The sequence below is a fragment of the Vidua macroura genome, chromosome 6, assembly GCF_024509145.1.
Source record: "Vidua macroura isolate BioBank_ID:100142 chromosome 6, ASM2450914v1, whole genome shotgun sequence".
NCBI classification, from domain to species: Eukaryota; Metazoa; Chordata; class Aves; order Passeriformes; family Viduidae; genus Vidua; species Vidua macroura.
Genome location: NC_071576.1, coordinates 58,982,727 through 59,006,086, shown reverse-complemented (window position 1 = coordinate 59,006,086; position 23,360 = coordinate 58,982,727). Strand labels below are relative to the sequence as shown.

At 40.9% G+C, this 23,360-nt stretch overlaps 1 protein-coding gene across 3 annotated transcripts in view; it reads left to right on the top strand.

The window, feature by feature from the left end:
- Window positions 1-833: 833 nt before the first annotated feature.
- GALNT18 (polypeptide N-acetylgalactosaminyltransferase 18) overlaps window positions 834-23,360 on the top strand; it is a 208,950-nt gene continuing 186,423 nt past the window's right edge. The window contains exons 1-2 of one of the 3 annotated variants that reach the window (XM_053980981.1): window positions 834-1,084; window positions 1,227-1,492. In XM_053980981.1, coding sequence (XP_053836956.1) covers window positions 1,258-1,492 — 235 coding nt within the window. In that variant the 5' untranslated portion in view covers window positions 834-1,084; window positions 1,227-1,257. Of the gene's footprint in view, window positions 1,085-1,139; window positions 1,493-23,360 lie in introns of those variants that run through there. The other 2 variants (XM_053980979.1, XM_053980980.1) reach the window with 2 other exon arrangements.

Genomic DNA, 23,360 nt, shown 5'->3' with positions numbered 1-23,360 from the left:
TAAAATAATTTTAGAATGTTAATTAACACGTGCCTCATTGTTTCTAATGCTGGATATGGTGGTTACATTTCTGTCTTGAAACTATCAAAAGAAAATGATCTCATGCAGTACAAAAGTCCCTATTTAATAGCAATGGAAAAGATTCATCATGTGCCTTCTCTCAAATCCATGAGATTTCATATTGGGAGGAATTTGCCTTTTTAATGTGTTTTCAAAAATGATGTAAAATGTGAGGTGAAGAGAGGAAAGCAGCACGGGTATGCTGAACTAAATTGTGAGTTACTGATCCTGCCCCTGATACTGAAGCTAATTCTGGATGTTCTCGGATAGAGCGTATCCCTACGGAGGTGGGGGAGGCGATGAACGGATGGATACGGGGCTCGCCGGTGCGGATGCGAGCAACCATTCGGTATTCTCAGCCCAGCCTCGGCGGGGAGCGGGCACGCCAAGAGGCTCAAAGCCAAACACATCGCAGTGGTGGGTGGTCGCTGGGAGCCGAGAGCTCCGCCGAGCCCAAGGCACGTCTCTGGTTTCACCCCTCAGGCAAATGGACGCCTCTGGGTGCGAGCGGCGGCACCGGCGGCTGCCGCCTCCGCTTTTCCAGGCTGGAGATCCTTCGCAGCCAGCCCCGGGCACGGCAGGGAGGGAGGGAGGGAGGCAGGCAAGCAGGCAGGCAGCGAGGGAGGCGCCGGGCTTGGCCCCCAGCGCCGCTCGAGGAGCAGGTGGGTCCCGCCGCATCCCCGCCCCGCGCCCCCGCGCAGCGCCGCTGCCATTGGAGCCGGGCGCTGTCAGTCCCGGCCGAGCCCCGCTCCCCGGCAGGCTTCTCCCGGGGCTGGGGCGCCGCCGCGGCCGGTCGAGATGGGAAGCGGCGTCGGAGGGAACAAAGTTTGCCACGCTCGGGCGCTGGGCTGCCGCCGTCCGTGATGCCCGGGGCGGGGGGCGGTGCCTGAAGGCAGCGGGCGGCCGGGCGGCTGGCGCGCCTCGCTGTCTGCTGTCGGCACTGCCATCGCAAACTTTCAGCTGTTTTCATGTACTCAAAGCCAGGATTCTAATTATCAGCCCTCCCCGCCCCCACCTCTCCTAGGTAGGCGATAAGTATTTTTCATTCTGTGGATTAGAGAACTTTTTGCATGGAAATTTACTGACTTCGGAGTGGTCTCCGTTTCGGGGAAAGGGGGGAAAGGATTTATATTCATCGCAGCTTATTTTTGTTTTGTGGATCACAGGATTTCTGGAGCTATATGGAGGGATCTCAGGATGGTGTGCACCAGGAAAACCAAAACTTTAGTGTCCACTTGCGTGATTTTGAGTGGAATGACTAACATCGTCTGCCTGCTGTACGTGGGCTGGGTCACCAACTACATTGCCAGTGTTTATGTGAAAGTGCAGGAGCCGGTCTCAGAAAAAAAGTTAGAGGAAGACAAAGGGGACACACTAAGGATTATAGAAAGGCTGGACCATTTGGAAAATGTCATCAAGCAGCACATCCAAGGTACCACCTCATCCCCGCTTGCTCGCCCTCCTCTCCCCTCTCCGCCCGCCGCTCGCCGTGTGCAGCTCCATCCCCTCCCGCTGTGTGTGCGCTGTGTGTGCGTCTGTCGTGTCTGTCGCGATCGGCGGAGCCAGCGCCAGCTCGGAAGAGCCGGGGCTGTGCACAGCGTGCGGGATCGCCGGAGGAGCCCTCCCCGAGCCCGGCCGGGCAGCGGCGGAGCCGGGGGGGCCCTGTGGGAGCCGCCCCCACCCGCGGGGCTCGGCCTGGGGCTGGAACGAGCCTCAGCTCCCTGGCTGCCTGTGCGTTCTCCAAGTAGGGGTCCGCGGGGAGGGCTCGGAGCCAAGACCCGCTTCCCATCTTGATGTTTTCGTAATTTTTTTTTTTTTTTTAATTTCTATTTGTTATTTTTCAAAATGGTTTGCTGCTAGTGGAATTCTTGTTCTCCTCCCCCTTTAAGCCTGACTCTGCTAATCCGTGCTGAGTCTCTGTGTTCCTTGGGATGATGAAGGTTTTCCCTTAGTGCTGCTGTAGTGCCGGGAGCCTCTTGGGATTATAACCGGGGCGATCTCTCTTTATGTAATGCCTTTTAATTTGATTGCCTTTTCATGGATGCCCTGGGAGAAGGGTTGAAGTGGGGAGGCACTGGGAGAGAATATGATTATTTCCTGTGAGTTTAGGATTTTACATGACTTATGCTTTACTGGGGAATCTTTAGTGTCTTCCTTTATACTTTCATCATCTGCATGGCATCATACCACACACTCTCTCAGCCTGCCAAGAGAATTGGATGGTAAGGAGGCTTGGGGGTAGTGAGAACCTGTACAAAATCTAGAGGAACCATCTTTCTCTACTTCTGCATAACCTCCACCAAATACTCAAACCCCAATTCTAGTCTCTCCTAAACCTGGAGAAGAAGAATAGACCACGTGATTAAGGATACCTGTCACCAGTGCAAAAAGTGTTGCTCACTTCCAAGTAGCTTTGACCAACTGGTCTTCTATGAATATGAAGCAAATGGAGCGAGCAGAGTGGGTAGCCCCATTTGTGTTGGGCCTCCCTGCTTGTCAATACACATAACTTTGTAGTGCTATTAAAGCCCAGCTACTTTGCTTTGTGTTAATGTCTTTCTAAGTGTGTAATATCATCATTCATTTGGTATATGCACTCATTTCTCAGATAGTCTTGTCATCTTGCTCAAAGGAGTGAAATGCTGCTTTTTATAATTTTTCCTCCCCTTTCTTCTCTGGAGAATGGGTTATAGCAGCTTCTTTAAGTTCTATCATACGGTCCTTAAGTTTTTCTTGATTCCTGAAATGGATTTCTAAAAGGAAATGTATTCTTGTCTGTGTGCCAGTGGAGTGCACTGTGGAAGCATATACGAAGGCAGGGATTTTCCAAAAGGCTCTGGCTAAGAGCGAGATACACAAAGTTGATTGACTTCCCTTATGAGGCTGGAGCATAACTCCTTCAGGTTTGTTGGTGTGAAACTCAAATAGCCTTGTTTGTTTTCAAAGAAACTAACCATGTTGGTGCCTTTGGTCACTAGTTCTTAGACTAGTAGAGAAAAGGTTCACTTAAATCAGGGGAGAGTATAGCATGGATTAGAGCATAAGCTTTTTTTTTTTTGGTGACTATCCATAAGCCAAACCAGATGTTTTTTTCCCCTCAAATAATGCTTCTTGTAAAGTTAAAGAGGGTCTTTCAAAATTAACTAAGTGAACAGTTTGATTAGGGCATTAAAATAAGAGCTTTACAAGCTTCTCATGCCTTATTGAAACTACTTCGTCTAAGTAAAACTACTAAGATAAATAAATGAATAAAATAAAAATCACAGATATTAGCTCAAAGTGGATTTTCTGTACTTTTATTTGCCAAATAATTATAACTGGGGGTCTCACAGGAATTTCTGTGGCAGATACTGTAGAATAGGATGTTACTTTAATCAGACTTTGTTTAGAACCGTGAGATGCTGTGAATTCTGGGTCATGGTGCAAAATTCACTGAAGTTATTGAAAGAACTTTCCCAAGCTTGACTGGGTTTGATTTGAACCTGAAGGCCAGCTTTAAGAAATTACATGTTTGAGAGTTGTTGCCAGAAATTGATTAAACCAGCTGCTGTAATGGTTCTAGACATGGTTATAAGGGTTATCTGTAGTTTGCTATTAAACTTTTCCTTGGACCGCTTCTTTTTTGTGTTGGACAGAGGTCTCAATAGCTCAGATGTTCTGCAATGCTGAACAGGCATGAAATTAGCACAGGTAATAGAATTACATTCCACAGGATATCCTGCAAATGCCAGGGAGCTTTAGCTGCTGCATTTTGCACACGAGGTTATACTAATATTTCATTTTAATTTGCTTTCTGATTGTTTGATTAGATGCCATCTGGGAATTCCTTTAGCATATAAATTGCAATATTGTAATATTTTATCAAGTGTCCTGGAAATGAGAAGAAATAAGATGTGCCTTCATATACCCTTCATATCCCTCATATAAACCCCTTTTTAAAGTATGTATTTTAAAAAGACATTTTCGTGACAAGAAAAGTATCAGACTGAAAAGGGATTTCCAGATAAGAGAAATTCAGAGGGAGTCAAAGCTGGTATGCCTTGCGTTTGGAAAGAACGGTATGGACAGGGAAATCCCAGGCCACAGAAAAAAAGAAGCTTGTGGAGTTAAAGCTCGATGCTGAAACTTGAGCTGACTGAAACCTGGGAATCCTGAGTTCCTGGCTTGTGGCCAGACACAGCTCACAAGATAGTTTTGGTCAAGTGACTTAATCTTTTTGTAGTGATGGCGACCTGCAGGATTTTCTGTGGCGGTGTGTTGTGGGGTTGTGGTGCTAATTACATCTGAATGCTCCACAAACAGTACCAAGGAGTTTCTCTTCACCACCCCAGCCCAGATCTTCAGTAGGAAGCATATGCTCCATGCTAGCAGGCAGCCCACTGAGAGAAACTTTTAGTTCCCACCTCCTTTGGATGGTGTCTTTTTCGAGATTAATTGTGTTTATGTGTATAAAAGAAACTGAGTAAACGACCAGATGGGTATCTTGATGCAAAGTGCAGCCCTTTTCATGTCTGACAGAGGTGTGTGGCACATGGACTGTGTAGTAGCACTGAGCTTTATTCCCAGAAAGTGTACTTCAGAGGGCTGAGGTTAACAAGTGTTAAATGGGATAGAAAAACTGTGTTCTGTTGAGTTCACAAACACCAAAGTGGCTCAAGAAACCCCAGACACTCTCAGGTTATTAAAATCAATATGAGAGTGCTTCAGACAGATCACAACATATCCTTCATCTTAATAATGCATCATGCATTGGCTCTGACACCAAAAACTCGCCCTAAGTTATATATGCAGTTGGAAGATCAGGGGAGTGGGCAGGCTGCTCTTCATCTGATACTTAGTTTGTATCTGTGACAAAGTGAAAAACACCAGCTGAAAGGCAGAAATGTGTTGTTTTCTACAGCCTCACTTTAGGCCATTATAGTTCATAGCTTAATTTTCCTTGAAAAACTAAGCTATGATTAAACCCATATCACTCAAAACACCACTGCACATTATCCTGTCTGTCTTATTACTCAATGTCATTTTAGTATTTTTCAGCCTTCCTAGTTTTAATCAGATGATGATTTTGTTGAGGAATTATCTTAAAAGATTATAGACTGTGAAGCTGATGACATGAACTTGCTTCCTTGCCCTCACCCATTCTTCCTCCCAACCCCTTGGACCTAAACACATTTACTAAACAGTTAAGACATGGGCTAGATCTAAATTGAAGTTGTAACACACAGTTCATTTCTGGACTAGCTGAATTTTTAGCTAAGATTGATGGATGGTTACTAAGACGTCTGTGTCCTAGTAGGACTTTGGTCCTCCATCCTTGCAAGCTGCTGCATCTGTTCTTGCCAGTGGAATATCAGGCACTGTGTGGACTTGGGAAAATTTGTGAGAGAAGAACTGTTTACGTTATCTTCCATTCTGCTGCTTAGAATGATTTGCTGTGTGGATTTACTTGAGCTAATATTAGCTATCCCACAGTTGGATATCTGATCACTGTCTGTGGTCAGCTGGATGAGGAAGAGGTCTCCAGTGTGTGATTCACTCAGTCCCTGTGTCAGGTATTAGGGTAAAATGATTTGCTCTCAGAAACTGCATATTTTGAGCTTGGGAACTAGGTCATCCCACATTCCTAATTTTAGCCTGGGAAAGATTTGAGTAAGTAAATGTCATATTTCTTATCTACCCTTTATTTCTTGATCTCAAGCACAAAGAAGAATGGCTTCTGTCTTTTGCAGCCTGGCTAACTAACTCTAGCTGGGTTCCATAAAGTCAGTTTGCCAGGATTCAAATGGCCGCTCCACCATGTCTCTTACTCCTGAGGTACTTTCCTTTTGGGAGTAATAAATGACTAAATCCCCTCAGCTTATTTCCCTCAAGCTCAAAAGCAATTAGGCATGTTTATCACTCATTGCAGCATATTTATTCTACTGAGAAACAAATGAGCACCAGGCAGCAGCCCTGGGAATCCTCAGCTCTTGCTCCACTGCAGAGGGCTCTGTATTCCCTGTCTCTGTACAAGCACAGAAATCTGCTGTCCCAATGCAGCTAATTGCAATGGAAGCAACTACTTGCATATGTAAGAGTGACAGGATTAATCCCTTTATTTTTTCTCTTTAGACTGTGACTTCTCAAGTCATTCTAGATGGCTGCATGTCAGTGCAGATTAATTGGGATTTAACTTTCATGTTCTTCCATGCTTAGGGATGAGCACACTAAAGAAGCTTTAATATAGTTATTTCAACTGGAAGACTTAATTTGCTGTAAATTTTCAAGCAGCACTGGAGGTGTGGGTATTTCAAGGACAATCTACTGAAGACTTAATGTTGTTGATTCTGTTGACTACACCTTGATAGTATATTATTACTGTTACTAAAATTAACTTTTTTGTGCTTTGACTATCTTTAGCTCCCTTCTAATTATATTCTTGCCAGTTCTTCCACTGAGGATTTATGTCAGTGGGGTTAGGACACAGTGGGCAAAACTGAGGAGTGCTAGTTTGGCCTTATTAAGGTAACTGAATTTCATTGCTAGATATTGAATGATTCTGTTTTCTTCAGAATGAGGTTTCTTTTTTTAAATTTATTTTCAATTTTCCTGATTGTCATCTAGATTGCTCTGTTTCTTCAGGTTCATACAATGGGAATGGCATGGCAGATTTGAGATTGTTTCTTTTGACAGAAACAAGGAAAGTTTTATTTGGCTGCAGAGTGAGAGTGAATGATAGCTTTGTAGTTGGGAAGGGAATTCACCTGGATTCCATTTCCTTCAATCATGACAAGTTCTGTAGTTCACTTGAAAGAAGTCTTCAACAGATGGTTAAAAAAATTAATCAGGAGTGGAGCTGTGACTTCCATGCCCTCCACAAATTCCCTCATTGCTAAGCTAGAAAAGTTTGCCTTTTTCTCTGAAAAAGATCATTTTTGTTGACATTTGTTATCTCTGCATAATGGCACAGCCTTTGTGGAAGGAGGAGGGTTTTTAGTGCACTGTTTGAGCAGTGGATGTATGGGCTGAGCAGGGATGGAGAGAGCTGCTCTGCTTCAGGTTCTACACACAGTGCTTCATTTGTGCCACTCTGGTGTCACTTTGGGCTGTGTTGCTCAGGTTGGCACAAGCAGCCTGCAGCAGTGCAGGGCTTCTAGCTGAGGTCTTCCCTGCCAGCTTGTTATGCTCACTTCAGTACTAATGAGTGATTTTTATCTGTATGACCAGAATAGAAGTAAATACATATGTTTCTTTATGAAAAGAAACATAAAGCAAGACCTACACACAGCTGCTGGGAATTGTGTGTAATGTGTGAGATCAGCTTGGTGCTGGAGTCTCTCTCTCATGGCATCACATAAAGCAGTTTTTGCCTGTCTCCACCTAACATTGCTCTCCTGCCTGTGACAAGACACAGAAGCAGTTGACTTTAATTCTGTGTTCAACAGAAAGGTCTTGTCATTAATGTTACACTGTGAAAGTGTGCATAAGTGTGGGGAGTGGTGGGATAAGCTGATGTTATCTATCTGAATGTTAGAGACATGATGTGTAAAGAAAATATGTGGTGATTTAAAAAAGCAAATATTGGGGTCAAATCTTGAGACAGCAGTGGCAGTTGTGAAGATGGGTTAGCTGCCTCCTGAGGGTGATGGAGGATCCTTTTTTTTGTCTTTGGAACAGCCCAGGAACTTGATTATCAGCTATTAATGCATTATGGAATGTGGAAAGGGACACAATGGGACATGAATCTTCTGTAACTGGTTAATGGCTGGCCTCATTACATGCAGCCATAAGATGATGTTGTCAGCCACACTTGGCCTGGAGATTGGAGACTGGGATCTGTGGTGTCTTGGAATTGTCCCTGAGTCCAGAGCAGTGAAGTGATTAACTGGTCCACAATTAACAAAATTAGTGAAGTTTAATTTCTGACTAATGCAAAAGTGACTAACTTCATATTGTGAAAACTAAGTTCATTCCTCTGAGGTAAATCCCTTTTTATTCATCTGCTATATTATTTTCCATTTAATTATCTCCAGAGGTATCTTTCTGTGCTGCCCCTGGCCTTGCAGTGCTAGCTCTAAAGCCTCTTTAGAAACTTCTGGGAAGTTTCAATCCCTTTTAGGAATTGATAAAGAGCTCACTAACAAGCTGTTGGATTAGCGTGAACAGATACTCTGCATAGACACTGAAATTCTCAAGTACGTGAAACTTAATGCTTTGACTTCATGGTGCTGTTATATATATCTAAATCTGTTCTGTGGTTGTGCAATGCAGATGTATTCTCTGTGAAACAACATTTTGTGTCTGTTTTCTACACAGTTTTTCTCTGCTCAACTGCTGTTTTGTACTTAAAGTTCTGTTTTTAGCATGATATCCTCAGTTTTCTGAGGGAAAGGCAGAGATGTTTAGGAGCTGAAACCCGGATGGTTGCTATTACAGTTCTCCAGCATCTCCTTTGCTTGGCTTTGAAAATTAACAAATGAGAATATTCTGATTTCTATTTTAGAATATGAAGGTGGAAGGTCCAAGCTGCTACCTTGAAGTACTCTGTCTTTAAAATGCCAATTTGTCTTCTCAAGGCTGTGAGGGATTCTTGCTATATTCACTACTTCAGTTGTGTCTTAAACACATGAGATTTTAAAAATGTATTATTTCTATGACAACAATGCTGTGGCAGCTGGCAGGAATCCCAGCTGTCCTGTGATCAGTGCCATATGAATGTGTAGTGGAAGCCCTGACATGGAGCTTTCATCCCTATGGATAAGGTCTGCAGGAGCAGGGCAGAGATAGAGAGAACTGCTGTGGCCCCACTTTTACAGACTGTTGGTGGCAGATTTGGCTGCTGGAGCTGCTCAGAAGAATCAGACACAAGGTCCTTTCTCCCCCCAGGAAGAGCCCAGGGAGTGTGTGGGTCCTGCAGTAGCCACATTTGTTTTCCAGAGACACAGATTTGAGGCTGACATGAACCCTGAAGTATGAGATTAGATAGCTCTGCCAACACGCAGATTTTAATTAGCCCATTTTAAATACCACACAACTGCCTAAATCTCTGCTTGTGTGCTGAAAATTCGGGAGCTCAGTGACCTTGTGTTAGTAATGTCAGTAGGGGTGTGGAAATCCTGTTTCAGTTTTGGTTTTGACATTTCCTATCTCATAAATCAAGCCCCATATTTTAAATGTGAGTGTTTGAATTTTCTTTTTATTAGAGCTGTCACAGGTGATCTCTGAGAAAATAGGATTTCTATAAGCAGCTTTCTGAAGAGCATAAGAAAAAGATAGTATTTCTGTGGGTTTTTTCCTTCATAGATAAATGATCATTCCAGTCTTCATTTTAGGGAGATAATATAGATTTTTAGACTGTGTTACTTGCTCATATGTAATCTGAATCTAGCTAAAGATCTCTTTCATGATTCATCCAACTAATGCAGAGAATTACCTGTCCCTGCTTTCATGGTGGATTCAAATTGCTTTGAAGCTTTTCTCTTTGTGTCAAGTCATGACTTGCCAGAGGCTTTGCAAGATTTGGCATGCTGGAGGTAAAACTTGTCAGATAAACTTTACAAGCACTGCAGACTCAGTGAGTCTGTACTCATCCATTACAGGATTATCATTGCATTGAAATTATGGTTGGAGAAAATGTCTTCTGGGATTTCTCTGTGCACAGAATAAAAAGGGCTTGCAGAACTGAGCACAGAATCATTTTTAAAATAACTTTATTCTGTGTATTTGTCTTTCTCTGAGGTATTTGTAATTTTACCAGCTGTATATGGAATGATCATATTATGCCAGCCTTTCCCTCTTCTACTTGTGCTAACAGGAATATTTTAAGTTGCTCAAGTGAAGGGTGTGGGAGTAGTATGCTGTAATTTCTGTGGAATTTCTGATTAGAAGATGTGTTCACATTTAACAGTTTGGAGGACAAGGAGGGTCAAGGAGGAGAAAATACAGCAAAAGCTACAGGCTGCACAAGAATACCTGACTGTTTTATCCTTTTTTAGTTGATATGAAATTGCAGTTATTGAGTAGGAATTCTGCTTTCTCTACTGGTTTTATTGAAAAGGGTGCAACTAGTGCTAGTGAGTTTCCATGGAGTGGAACCCACCATTTTTGATTCTCTTCTGAAAGCCTTTTGCTTTCCTGCCACTCTCAAAACCAATATAACATCTAGTAGATTGCTACAAATATTTGCTCGTTAATTAACCCCAAATCTTCAAAAATTAAAGACTTAAATCTATTTGCTTTAGTTCATATGGATCTTATAAAACATGTGTAGCACCTTTAATAAAGTAAGAAATACTTTTTTTTTGCATACAGCCAGACTATCATAAGCAAAATACTGGGCCTGGAACCAAAATTGTGATGCTATTGGTCTCCAATATTGTAATTGTGTGTTGTTGTTTTGATCCTGCTTTTTCAGTTAGAACTCTGTGACTTTACAACATGATGTCAGTCATAAAGGATTATGACATCATTAAACTTAGACAAAACAGAATGAGGTATTTCAAGCTTCTGTTTAGCTAATGTTTTCACGTGGCTGTAAAGCTGTACAAGTTTAAAATGAATGTAAAAGTGTTACACATAAACCAAACAAAGCAGCAATAGAAAAACCCAAACACAAGTTCCAAAGGGATGTGTAAACTTGTACACAATGCCAAGATCACCGGTGAATTTAGGCACTGAAAGCAGCACGACCAGGAAAAGATGTAACAAAATGACAACAGAAGACTTATGTTTGGATACATATAATTCCCACTTGCTCCCATTGCAACAGGAATGCTTTTGGTATAGAAATATTTAAATCTCATTGGTTCATTGTTGTACTTCCTGTAAGTGCAATTCTATCAACACACATGAGTTTTCAGCACAGCTCATGTCCTTTTTACATAAAAAAGACATAAAATTTATTTAAAGCATCTTCACAGTGCTGCTTCTATTACTCTCATTTAAGTACTGAGACAAAATTTTGCATGCAAATGAATATGGAAATATTAAATATCTAAAATATTTTCTGTATGATATCTCTCTCTAAAAATATGTTTGAGCTAAGGATCCATGTGTCTTGTCTGGAAGGTAGGAAGGGGCTTCACCATTGCCTGACAGGGGCTTACATGAAAGAGTTTGTGAATGGTAATGCAAGCACCCAAGCAAGAGCTTGGTTAGAGCACGTGGGAGTGTGTTTGCAAAATATCCCAGTGTGGCAGTAGCAGGAGTAGACTCCTGCAGCCTGGAAGTGCAGAGGATGGAAGTATTGCCTGAAGAGTGTTTGTGGATTTCTTCTCTCTCGGGGCTCCTATAGGTCAGGGTAACCCCAAGAGAGATCCGGAAGAGTTTCTGCTTCCCTAGCCCAAATGCAGCTAAATGAGGAGTCTTGGAATGCTTCCAGTTGCTCTGTCAAGGTTGTTTATTTCTTCTTATCTATAATATTTTCTCTCTGACCTGCTGAGCTCTGGCTAGCAAGGAGGCCATAACATTCTGCGTGCCCTCTCAGGCGGTGTTTATCTTTTATATCAAAAGTTACGTATGCTGTGTTTACAATTTATTACCAATACCTAACATTTATGTTGGACAGTGTGTCCCTACCTTAAACCAACAGAAAAGTGTCACTATCACAGCAAGACATGGAGGACAAGAAGAAGGAAGAAAAGGCTAGGGCATGCCCAAATCCCTCCATCTTGTCCCCTGAACCCCTTATCTTAAAAACCCCAAAATTCTATTTTTCCACCCTGTGTTAGTTTAAATATCACACTACTAAAACCCTTGTGACTTGCAATTCCTCATCCAGAGCTGGCAGTTTTCCACAGGCTAAAATCGAAGCCTCAGATGTTTTTGACTTCTTGCCAGGGTCTCTGGGACCCCTGCTAGAGTCTCGAGACAGCCAGGGCAGCCAGAGGGATTCCTGGACTCTGACAAGTGCTGGAATCAGGTTTTCAGGTGGTTGTCAGTGCTCTCTGCAGTAACAGTGATAGCTGGTGGCAAGGCTGATCCCTGCCTGTTTTGTCTCTTTCCTGGATGACTGCAGATGCAGGTGGAATACTGGGCCCCAGAGGGAATGGGGAGCCACACCACTGATTTCTTGTTCAAAGATGTAAGCAGAGGTAAAGCTTTTCATGTGGGCACTGCCAGCTCCTGAGGGTAGGTTTTTAATTGCTCAGCCCTGGATCCTTTTTTTTTTCCTAATTAAGCTGCTCTTGGAGAATTTCTAAATTTATGACAATTCCTTGTTATGAGGAAACCTGGAGACTTGAAAGCACGTAAAAGAAAATTCAGTATTGTAATATGGGAAACGTTCCTCAGCTCCTTGCAGTAACAACTTGTCAATATATTTTTGTCTGCTTGACAATATGTAGGAAATGCCTTTGATTTTGTAAAATTGCTTGTAATTTCTCAACATTTCTTTTGATTCTATTGATTAAAGCCTTTCTGCCTGCCTGGAGACATTAAATAGCAAACCATCTGCTAAAAGTGAACTGGCAACATTCCAGAAAATTAACATTTAAAAAAAAAGTTTAGTCTAAATATATTTCAAAGACTGTTTCTATTTGTGTCCTGAGATGAAGAGGAAAACAAAAGCTTCTCTTACAGTCTGGCAGAAGGTTGCAATACCTGGTGAAATACCAGTATTGTCTTCATGCTATGGGGAAGTTGTTGTCTAGCAAAAAAGCAGAGAGGTACAAGGAGATGTGGTGCAAAAGTGTAATTACAAACACTGTCCCACGTGGCTGTGTGTTCACCACCTGTTCACCAATCCCTTTTCTAGGGATTGATGGAAAAGCAGCCACTCAGCCCAACACACCCTGTGTGTGCCTGTCAGCAGGGAAATAAATACCCTAACCACAGTCACTAACTCCATGGGTTAAGTGTAGGTTACAGAGTAATCCCCAAGCCCCAAGCTTTGCTAAAAAACAGTGAGGTGGTGATGGAGAGTGATATTTTTTTTGGATTATGCCGAGTTCTACTCACCAGCGATTTTCTGATTGCTGTTTTTTACAAAGATCCTTGAGTGAGCAGCTTTTGGGCTGTGAGTGGCTGTCCTGAAGTTCAGAACAGAATGCTTACAGGAACAAGAACTCTCAGAGTGTTTGAAGTGTTGGGTTGGCCACAGGGAATGCTTCTTGGCAGGTTAAGACATAAACCTTGTGCATTTAACCTGGCTTTTGTGGCTGGTTTTGCCAGGTAAGAATGCCATGTAACTTCTTTGAAAAAATTGTTTATCTGTCTTAGGGAAAGAAGGAACAGAGAGAAAGAATTATTCAGTGTGCTCTTTGTGCCAGCACAGATTCACTGGAAGATAATTCTGGCTATTTCCTTCTCCAGCAATTGGATTATCATTTCTAACTGTCCAGTTAAGACCAATTTTTAAGTAGTAAAGTCATCTCTGAAGGCACTGTGCATTACACCCTTCCTGTTACTAAAAAAAGATACAAGGTTTTTATTTGAAAGTGAGAACAAGGAACTCCTGAGAATGACTGTTCTGTCATAAGATTTTTTCCTTACCTTTAAAACCTTAAGATACTGATAGATATTAAATTATTTTTTAGACTGCATTCTTCCCACAAAAAGAATGCAACAGAGAGCCCCTGGACTGAGTTTTCAGTCAATGTGATTGCACTCAAAGTCCTTGCTCTAAAGTCTTATCTCTGCTGGACTCACAGGAATTGCTGTTGTGGCCGTGCTGCAGTAGTTCATAGACCTGAGGCTCTATGGGGCTGGGAGGGAGCAGAATGATCTGTGCAGAGCAGTATGAAAAGCAGGGACTCGCTCTCTCTGTCCCCTCTGCTGCCCTAGAATTCTGCCCTGGATTACCCACAGGCCACGCTGGGTTCATCTGGGGAGGCTCTTCCTTGTCTGTGGAGTTGCTTTTTTCTGATCACCATGTAAGCCTTGAGTCTGAAGCGTGACGATGGGCAAGGGAAAGAAGAATCAAAGCATTCACTAGCATAAAAGAGAATGTAATTATTATAGGATTGACATAAATACTGTGTCAAAATCCAGGCAATGGCAAATATTAACCAATGTGTTCTCTGCTGCCTGTCTATTTTTAAGACTTACGCTGAGCTGGCAGCTAGGCTGTTCTTGTGTGTCAGTGAGTGCCATGGCACTGTCTGGCTGTTTTTACTGTGAACGTGATGCAGAGAATGGGAGGGGTTTAGCCACAATGGCAGCTTGTGACAGTGAGAGGGATGACAGGAAAAAAGTGATAAAACAGCAATGTAGGATGTAGCAGTTTAGCTTTGCTACATTCAGCTAAGAAAAAAAGAGTAATTTTACTTTAAAAAATATTTTAAATGTATCTCTTTTGCTCTCTGTTCAATGCTTATGCTACACATTTATTAAGAGTGACTTTGAATTTGTTTTTCCGCTGTTTGATGAGAACAGATGTTATTTTCTCCCAACTTCTTGACACCTGTAGCTGTCAAAATTCCCCATGCTCATTCAATTATCATGCAACAAGAAGGATTTATTCAAGCAATTTACCTGGAAGGGCCAATTCTAAACAAGGTACCCTTTTCACTGCTGTTAAAATAAACTCAAGAAGTCCTGTTTATTTCATTCATCAGAATGGGTAGCTCTGTCTTTTAGATGAAAAAAAAAAAAAAAAAGGCAATTTTATGAAGTCATCTAAGATAGCAGGTATAACACTGGGAGTAGAAAGCCCAACCTGAAGGAATTTACACATTTACATCTCCCATCTTTCAGTTGCAGTATTTTAAGGGGAAGTCTTGCATCCCCTTAAGTGGACAAAAATAATTTTCCTACAGGTAACTCTTGTTCTTGATACTTGAGACCTGAGTACGGTGTTTTGGCCACGTTCCTTTTCCCAGCACTGAGCATGATGTGTTTTCAAGTCATCTCATGTCTCACAAAGTTTTTATTTCAGCTTGCCTTTGCACCTCCAAACCCAAAATGTGAACTAAAATGGATTGACTAGAGATACAAAGGAGGTTGCAGTCAAGCAATTAGAATTTGGTTGAAAATGTAAAGAGTTTAAACCATTGCAGCAATGCCATGTGCTTGAGGCCCAGTGGAGAGCATGATGACCTTTTCCCCTTTACCAGTTTTCTCCTTTCCTTTTTTTTCCTGTTAGTTAACTTAATTAATAGCTTCTGTTTTCTAGGAGTCATTTCCTGCCCTCCCCCATCATTACCCTGATTATTTAAAACTTGTGCACCTGTGTTGTAATAAGTTAGGAGTTTTCAGTTGGGGAACTTGGGGATAAAAGTATTTAGGAAAAGATAAGTTTGGCCATGGGATGTCTGTTACAAATGTGCAGGGGCTCCCATGCTGCCTATCTCTTTGAAAGAAAGAGATTTTTGAAAACTAAGTGACTGCTGGAAAGATCTTTGCTAAAGTCTGTACGCAGCCAAATTTCAGTGAGTACTTCTAATGCAAAATAGCATTTTCATAAATGAAAATTCATTTTTGTCTAGCAACTTGATCTACTTTACTAAAAAGCCACAGAAGGCAAGGTTAGTCTCCTTCTGTTCTTGTTACAACTTGTTTCCCAGAAATGTGGAAGCAGCTAGTTGGCCAACATTCTTCCTTTCTGCTTTCTCAAGAATGCCATTCTTTGACTGCCTCAGCCTTGGATCCCCATATAGAATTGTAAGAAGGGCTCCAGGGTCTGAATGCAAGTTATTTCCAGTTGTTCAGTGTGTGCAACTTCTTGAATGACTTTGTTTGTTGATATATACATTTCAAATTGGCTCTTGATTGCTGTGACATGTTTTAGGCACTGCCTCTTACCTGACACAAAAAGTGCAGTCAAATCATTAATGTGAGTGAAAACCTTAAAATTAGAAATGATGACCAAGCACACAGCTGTCAGAGGAGCAGAATTTCAGTAAAATGTTTTTGAAAAACTAGTAAGTCCCATTTCTGTAGGTCTCTTAGATATGTTTTGAACTTTTTTTTTTCTGTAAGTTACTTTGAAGCCTCCAGTGCTTAATCTCCTTTAGTGTGTATTACCTTTCCAAGAAAAAAAAATTAAATTGCTTGAGGCATACCTCAGAATTTTCCCACAGGGAACTGGAGGTAAAACACCAGCTAATAGAAATTCTGAGGAATTCACACAATATATTTTAGTTATTATGTAATTGCTTAAAATTATTACCAGTAAAGTTGGCATTAAAAGGAGGAATCAAATACCTACTGGGTTATCTCATAAGCTTTCTGTTTTTTATTTCTGAATCTGAATTATTAAGAAAGCAATCTGTCTACCTTTTTAGTAGCTTTGGAACCTAGCAGTCAAATAATCAGAGGTTAAAAATCTTGGAAATAACTATATCCATATAAGTCTCCTCCAGCTAATAGAGGGAGACACTGTAGGTACTCTCTTGTGCCAGTTGAAAAGCTGCATTTATTAATATTCACTGTCAGACAATGTGCATGGGAAAGAACGCTCACTTGCTCCCAGTAATTTCCTGAACATTGCAAAATTTTCAAAAGTGCTTGCATTAACCCCAGAACTAAGTCCAAAGGAAAACTGGCATTATCTGCTCTTGTTCTCAGTGATCTGATTTATTTAATCATGTCCTAGGTCCTTCCTAAGCTTCTGGGAAGAATTTCTGAGCAGAAATGGGACTATTCATTCTACTAAGATGACTGCCAGATCCTGGTCTGTACTGTGGCATGTTTCCTTTTCCATCATCTAAACTGAATTCAGATTGCAGATGGATGAGAAACTGGGACACAGCAAAATTAGCAGCAGTATTAGTAAATGAGACAGAAAGTGTACTTTGCTATTTCCAGATACTGTGCAGAAGATGGTCTGAGCTGACTGTCCATTTGCTCAGCTTGATGGGATCACATGGGCTTTCAGAGGCTGTTGGGATTCAGCATCTCTGGGAATGGGACAGTGAAACATGAAGATGGGTCTTCACCACTCCAGTGTTAATTTCAGGAGCCAACTGTCCCATTTACAAGGATCAGAGAATGTGAAACTAAGTGAAAACTAGATGGAAAATTGCCAGGTTGCATGTGTGCACTTGCAGAGCTTGGGAGCCTCAGTCAATGGGGAGGGCTGAGCTTTTGACACGTTTTGGGCTTATTTATTGCAAGCTTGATAATGTCAAAACATCCCAATGGGACAGATAAAGTTTTCAGTGTTTGAGGAGGGTAATTTCTGTCAGTATCTGAAGATTTTTCCTGTTTGCTCAGCATGTGTGACATCCTCCTATAAGAAACTAGCATTTTACAGCAGAGGGTGGTGGTTTTGCATCCTTCAGAGCACTGACTTCACCACTTCAGTTAGCCAGTTGATTTTTACATAATCATTTGCCATTCTAGAGGAACCTGAACTTGAAAACAAATCATCAGTAAAGTTCTTTGCCACTGAGCAGCAGGAGGTAAGAATGTCAGTAAGATCTGCTGATGGCCAAGCTGCAGTTAAGAATTTTGGTGAACTATTCCCTGACATCTGTGTTTTCTAATTATTCTTAAACTAAAGGCAGATTTTCAAGACATAAGATATTCTCAGTGTAGTGAGCACTGTCTTCACTCTGTATTAAGGTGCAGACAGGCCCCTGAGCCCATCTGTAGGGAATTGCAGAAAGCTCTCCCAGATTTCCATTTGGACCTCCACAGCCATTGGAGCAGGATCATTGTTGCTAATGGGATGATCAGTTACAGGAAAGGTGAGTATCTGCTGGAAACCTGCCTGTTGGAATAGCTGGGATCCAGAGTAATTCTTTCAGTGAATATCCTTTGGATATTACTGGTGGTTGTTCTATCAGGAAGTGGGGATGATTTTTCTTCCATTCTGGCACAGGTGAACACATTGAACTTGCTGAGCTGATTAATATCCCTAAAAAAAAGCTTCAGTGTTTACTGTTCTAGAAGGAGGCTTGTCAAATTCAATCAATCATTATATTTACATGGCAAATTTTTTTTGGGATATATCATAGTCAGCCTGTGTATGAATATTTTTCTGAAACAAAGCACAGAAACTTAACACTGTTTGGGGCCCTTTGCAATAAACAGAATGGCTAAAAGAATGTTTGCAGCGGGAAGATAAATGTTGTTACATTTTTAATAAGTGCATTTTTTTTCTTCCATAATGGAAATTCTTTTGCTGTTTTTGTTGGGAATCTTCTTTGTCAGAGGACATACTTACCTCCTCTTGTTTAGGTTCAATTTATATGCTAACTGCTTTGGTAAAATGCCAGCTGACCTTGTGACAATTTTGTACACATTGGGACTGAGGACCTTGTGGTGTTTGTTTCTGTCTCTAGTTTGGATGCAATTCCTTTTTTTGCTTTGCACTGCACAGGGAGTACTACCTTATACTTTTACATTTGTAAAGAAGAAGTAAAGATGTGCGAGGAAGGCACTGTGTTTCTTTTTGGGAATGGATTTTTATGGTGCAGATGTAGTTTTAACCCCCCTTTTTTGAAATTGTGTGCTATTTCAAGGTGGCAGGGCAGGCACATTTGCAGGGTTACCATATCCAGTTCAGGAAGGAAAAAAAAAAAAAAAGTGCAGTTTGATCTAGCAAGGGAAATTCTGATAGTCCATCAGTTGTTAGTGCTGTCAGCTCTGTACTTTATATTACCTTGGCAAAATTTCAGCTAGCATGCTTTTGTAGAGTTATGGACTGTCTTGACAATGACTGAAACTTGTAAAAAAATCTTACTTGACAATTACAGCATGGTTGCTTTGTAAAGCCTATGTTTTCTGTGGTTTTCTGTAACGTAATTTAGTGCTGTAGCAAATGTTTTATTCCTTGTTAGGAGAACTTCCCCAAATGAAGTATGAAAATTTACTGTAGAGGCAACAAAGCCATTAAGAACTGTAGTAGTACTATACATGAACAAGAATTCCTGTCCATTATGGTGAACTGATACTTTCACAGTAAAACCTGTTTTAATTCATGCCTGTAAGAACTGCCTAGCAGCTTATTGACAGAAACCAGTTGTTTTTCTTTTAAAATTTCACTTTCATGAAATTCTTTACAGATAGATTACAAAAAACCTTCAAACAACAAAACCAAACCACAACCCTCAAACCAATGTAATCATGTAAAACTTTCTGTAGAAGAACAATAAAGACAATTCTGCTACGTAGCTAGGAATATTTTGTGAATTACTGCAAGCTTTAAACACAACACTGTAAGGAACTACAGTTTAGAAATTCTCGAGTTTAGCATTAATTTGATAGAGTAATGACAGATATGAGGGATATAAATAGAAATTCTTGTGTGTGAATACAAAACCTCTGAAACCCCACAGTTGCCAGTTTTTAAGGAATATCTGATCTTTATGTATGTTATTGATTGGTTTTTCAACCCAGAAGCTCTGTTTAGTTATTAATACATCTCTCTCCAGGAATTTTTGTTTAAAAGCAAAACCTGTTCCCTTCCTCCCCCTGCCTCTGAAAGCCCTGAAACCCTGGCCCTTGTGCCTTTGCCTGACCAAGCTGGTGTTTACTCAGAGCTGCAGTACAACCTATGGAAGAGCTGAGTTGCCATTTACTCTGTTAATATCTTAATTTCATTAAACTTGTGCAAATGGCCTCAGTGCTGTGAACACTTTCCTTCTGATGGAACATTTTGAGCTGTTGATTCTTCACGTGACTTTATGGCACGCCTTAAGGTACAAACAAAGTCAGGGGGCCAGCTCTTTGTTCTGTAGGTTTACTCCAGAAGTGCTTCTGTCCAGGTCAGAAAAAGGATTCCAAGGCAAGTTGCCTACCCCTAAGTTTCACTGAGTTTTAGGTGCTCGGCAATTTTAATAAAGAGGCTTTACTGAGACAGGAGTTTAATTCATGGAAATGCACATTTTGTACATCCATTTCCTCTTCCGCGCATAGGTTTTCCCATAATGACTCTTCAGAATAGAAGCATCCAAGATTTGCATGTTTGATTTTTCTGATTTTGAGAATATATGCTGCCTTATGTTAGCCTCCCAATTGCTTCGTAAAAGTTACTTAATTATTTTGTTTTCCTTGTCTTGGAGCTGGAAGTTTTCCAGACAAAATATTATATTTTCTGAATTGCATAGTACTTTTTTCTTAATCCTAATGACTCCTGCAATCCTACTGGCTGGATCTGTAAAGCCACAGTCAGCATGAGTGACACTGGGATAATCTGCTTCACCATGCATTGATAGAAGTTAATTCCACCCTGACCCTGTTATTTTTCCAGACCAATCTGCAGCCTGTTCCTTGACCAATTTTTGAAAACTATGGCTGGAGCAGTTACTGTTGAGTTTTTACGAGTACAGAAAAGCTCAAGTTGTTTATTCTGTATATTCCAGATTGTTATGAATGCGTAGTATTTTCCTCTTACAAGTTTTTGGGGCTTTTTTTTGGTGGTTTGTTTGTTTTGGTTTGGTTTTCTCAATCATATAAGAATAAGAAAATGTGTGTGCAGAACATTAAAATTTATTATGGCAGTCAAATTGATGAGTTCAGCTTATCCCTTTGTGCCAGTTAAGATGGAGAGGGCAAATGTTAGTTATTCACCTTGGGAAAAATGCATTTATTGCATTTTCAAAGTCCAAGGTAAACTTTGAAAAACATTTTTATGAAATAACCATCTTCAGAGAGAATTTCAGTGCAGCTTTTCTGTATCTTCTATAATTTGTGCAGCTGAGAGGAAGAAGGGGGAAACAAAACCCCGCCACAAATGTACAACAAAACAGAGAAAAACATATACTAGAAGCTTGCTTGTACTACTGGAATAGTACATTTACTGATTCAGTAGTTTTACTGTGATAACTTTTAGAATTTTGCCTGAGGTTTTTCCGTTGATCACAACTTGAGGGGGAAAAAATAAATCCACACCAAATGCACAGACTTGGCCAAGAGTCCGCTCTCTTTGACTTGACGAAGGGCAGGATTTATTTTAAAAGGCGTGCTTAGTCTGGAGTTCACTTCTGAATTGAACTTCTGCCTCAAATGCGTGTGGCAGGGTCATTGTTTGGAGCTGGGGAGCAGTGCATAGAGCAGTGTTCAGGGCATGACATGCATTTCACATTTCCCCCTTTATTACTTGTGCATGAGGCTCACGGGGATTTGCTGTTGCAGGCAAATGTTGAATTAAGATCATCAGCAACTAAACTGAGTAATTATCTCAATTTCTACATCTTGTGGTGTGTCCAGAAAGAGGGAGGACGGGGAGGTCTCAGTGTTGCAGAGGGGTCTCCTGTTCCTCTGTAGTCTCTTACATTTCTCCCTGGAGGTTTCTGTGAGACTGAAAACTGTCTTAGACCCATGTTTTGTAATAATACTCCAGTGACAATTAAATATACTTGGGTCTCTTGCTAATTCCTTGTGCAAGTCTGCTGAATGCTATCCTAAATGGTTTGATTTTGCATGAAGGCACAGAAGATATGAAAAGTCATAGAAATTATAAAAAATCATTTATTGTTTCCAAAGAGAAACGAAGAACCAAGAGCTTAATTTTTAAAGGAAGTGTATTCTTAAACTTAACTGTTTCAAATTAATTCTGATGTCATTTTGATTGGCAGTTTGGGTGACTTTGTGCCTTGCTAACATTTGAATATTTTGCTTCACTTGGGTAGCTATCTTGCATGATAATATTTAAATTGTTTATTTTAAATCAGTGCTTTACAGGAACTCTTCTGAATTAGCAACAGTCTTTCTTCTGCAGAACGATAAAGAGCAGGAGCATGCACAAAGTGCATACTTTCAATAAAGATGTTCATAGGTCTAGTGTGAGCTCTGCTTATCTTTCTTCCTGCTCAGAGATGCCTTTGTTCATAATGAAAAAGGACTCTGCACTTTATTTAATTGTCTTGCCTCAAATCTTGAGCAGCACTCTGGTTTTCACTTCCTTTCCCTGTTGTGACCATTATAGAGAATGGGAGAGGGATTTAGCTGATGGAAAGTTTGGGTCAAGGCTCCCTGTAAAGGAAGAGGCTCTACCCAGCCCAGTCTAGAGCATTTCTTTTCATTTCTCCATGGAAGCACCTGCTTCTCTCCACAAGCAGTAGAGGGACTGAAGCTTAATAACCAACATGCAGATCCATGCTGTAAAAGGAGCTTGAGCTGACTCATCCACATGCAGATATCCACCCTGTAAATATTTACAGTCAAATGAGATCAGCCCCACTTCAAAGGTTTCTCAGTCTAAATCTCTTGAAATCAATAGAGTTAATTATGTGTGAGTGAGGTTGGCCAGTTTTAAGCTATGTCTGTTTTGTTGTGTGTCATCTTGGATATTAGTTCTTCTTGTGAGGTGCTGTGACCCTTTTAGGTAGGCTGTGTCAGCCATATATGAGGTTAAAATATACTGTTAAAATAAATGCAGTCCCAAGATGTTTATCTCTGTATTTTAGCATGATTATCATTGTCTGTAGTATTTGTGAATATATACATAAATACATTGACATACTGGCTCCTTGTTCTGGTTGCATCTGTAATGATCCCCTATTTCCCTGGTAGTTCAATCTTCATTGTATTGAGCCTTTTACTTGGGCTGCTCAGGCTCATTTAATTAAAACAGTATACTTAGAATGTATTATGCACAGTTGTAGCAATGCTGCAGAACCTCAGTCAGAAACTAATAGATAAGGCAGGAAGCTAGTAAGCAAACAAGGTATTTCTGTGCAGACTGAAGATATTAATTTATATATACAAATTCAGGAAATTATTTCTGCTGCCATTTGGGAATTTTGAATGACAAGCCATTATGAGTACTAAAAACCAATTTATAGCAGTGCTTCAGTTCTAGCTTTTCCTTTAGGCTGCTGCTTCCACTGGGGACTGGGAATATGAGACTGGGTTCTTTTGTTTTGTGCAGATTTCAGTGCAGCATCACAGAGATAACACATCATGTGTAAGGCACAAGTTCTGAATGATTTTCTTTTTTCCCCCCTCTTTATCCTGAAGTATTACAGTAGTGCCAGGGTCACCTCAGCATACTCTGTTACAAGCTTGCAGTTGGGTTACAGCTTAAAAAAATCCTATAAAGAAGCAGTCATGGACAGGAAGGATTTGTTGTGTTTTGTTCTTTCTTGTGGAAGTTACAAGAACAGGAAGGGTTTTGCCTGTGGTGCAGGAGCTGAAAGGCATTTTGAAAACCAAGGGGATAATTTTTCCTGGTCAGGAAATTACCTTCTCTGATAGTGTTGGAGAAGGGAAAATGGAAAGTGCAAGGGATTGAGACCCTTGGCTTCAGTGGGAAGTGGATGTTGGCTTTTAGGGTACCCTCAGTGCAACTTGGGTTGTTGCCAGCCTCTGTTTATATAACAGGAAAAGGAAGCCACACACTCTGAAAACAGTTTAATTAGACTTGGTTCTCTGGGGCTACTGATCTGGTGGCTTCCACAAACACTGAAGGATTTCTTCATTTCATTAAAAAG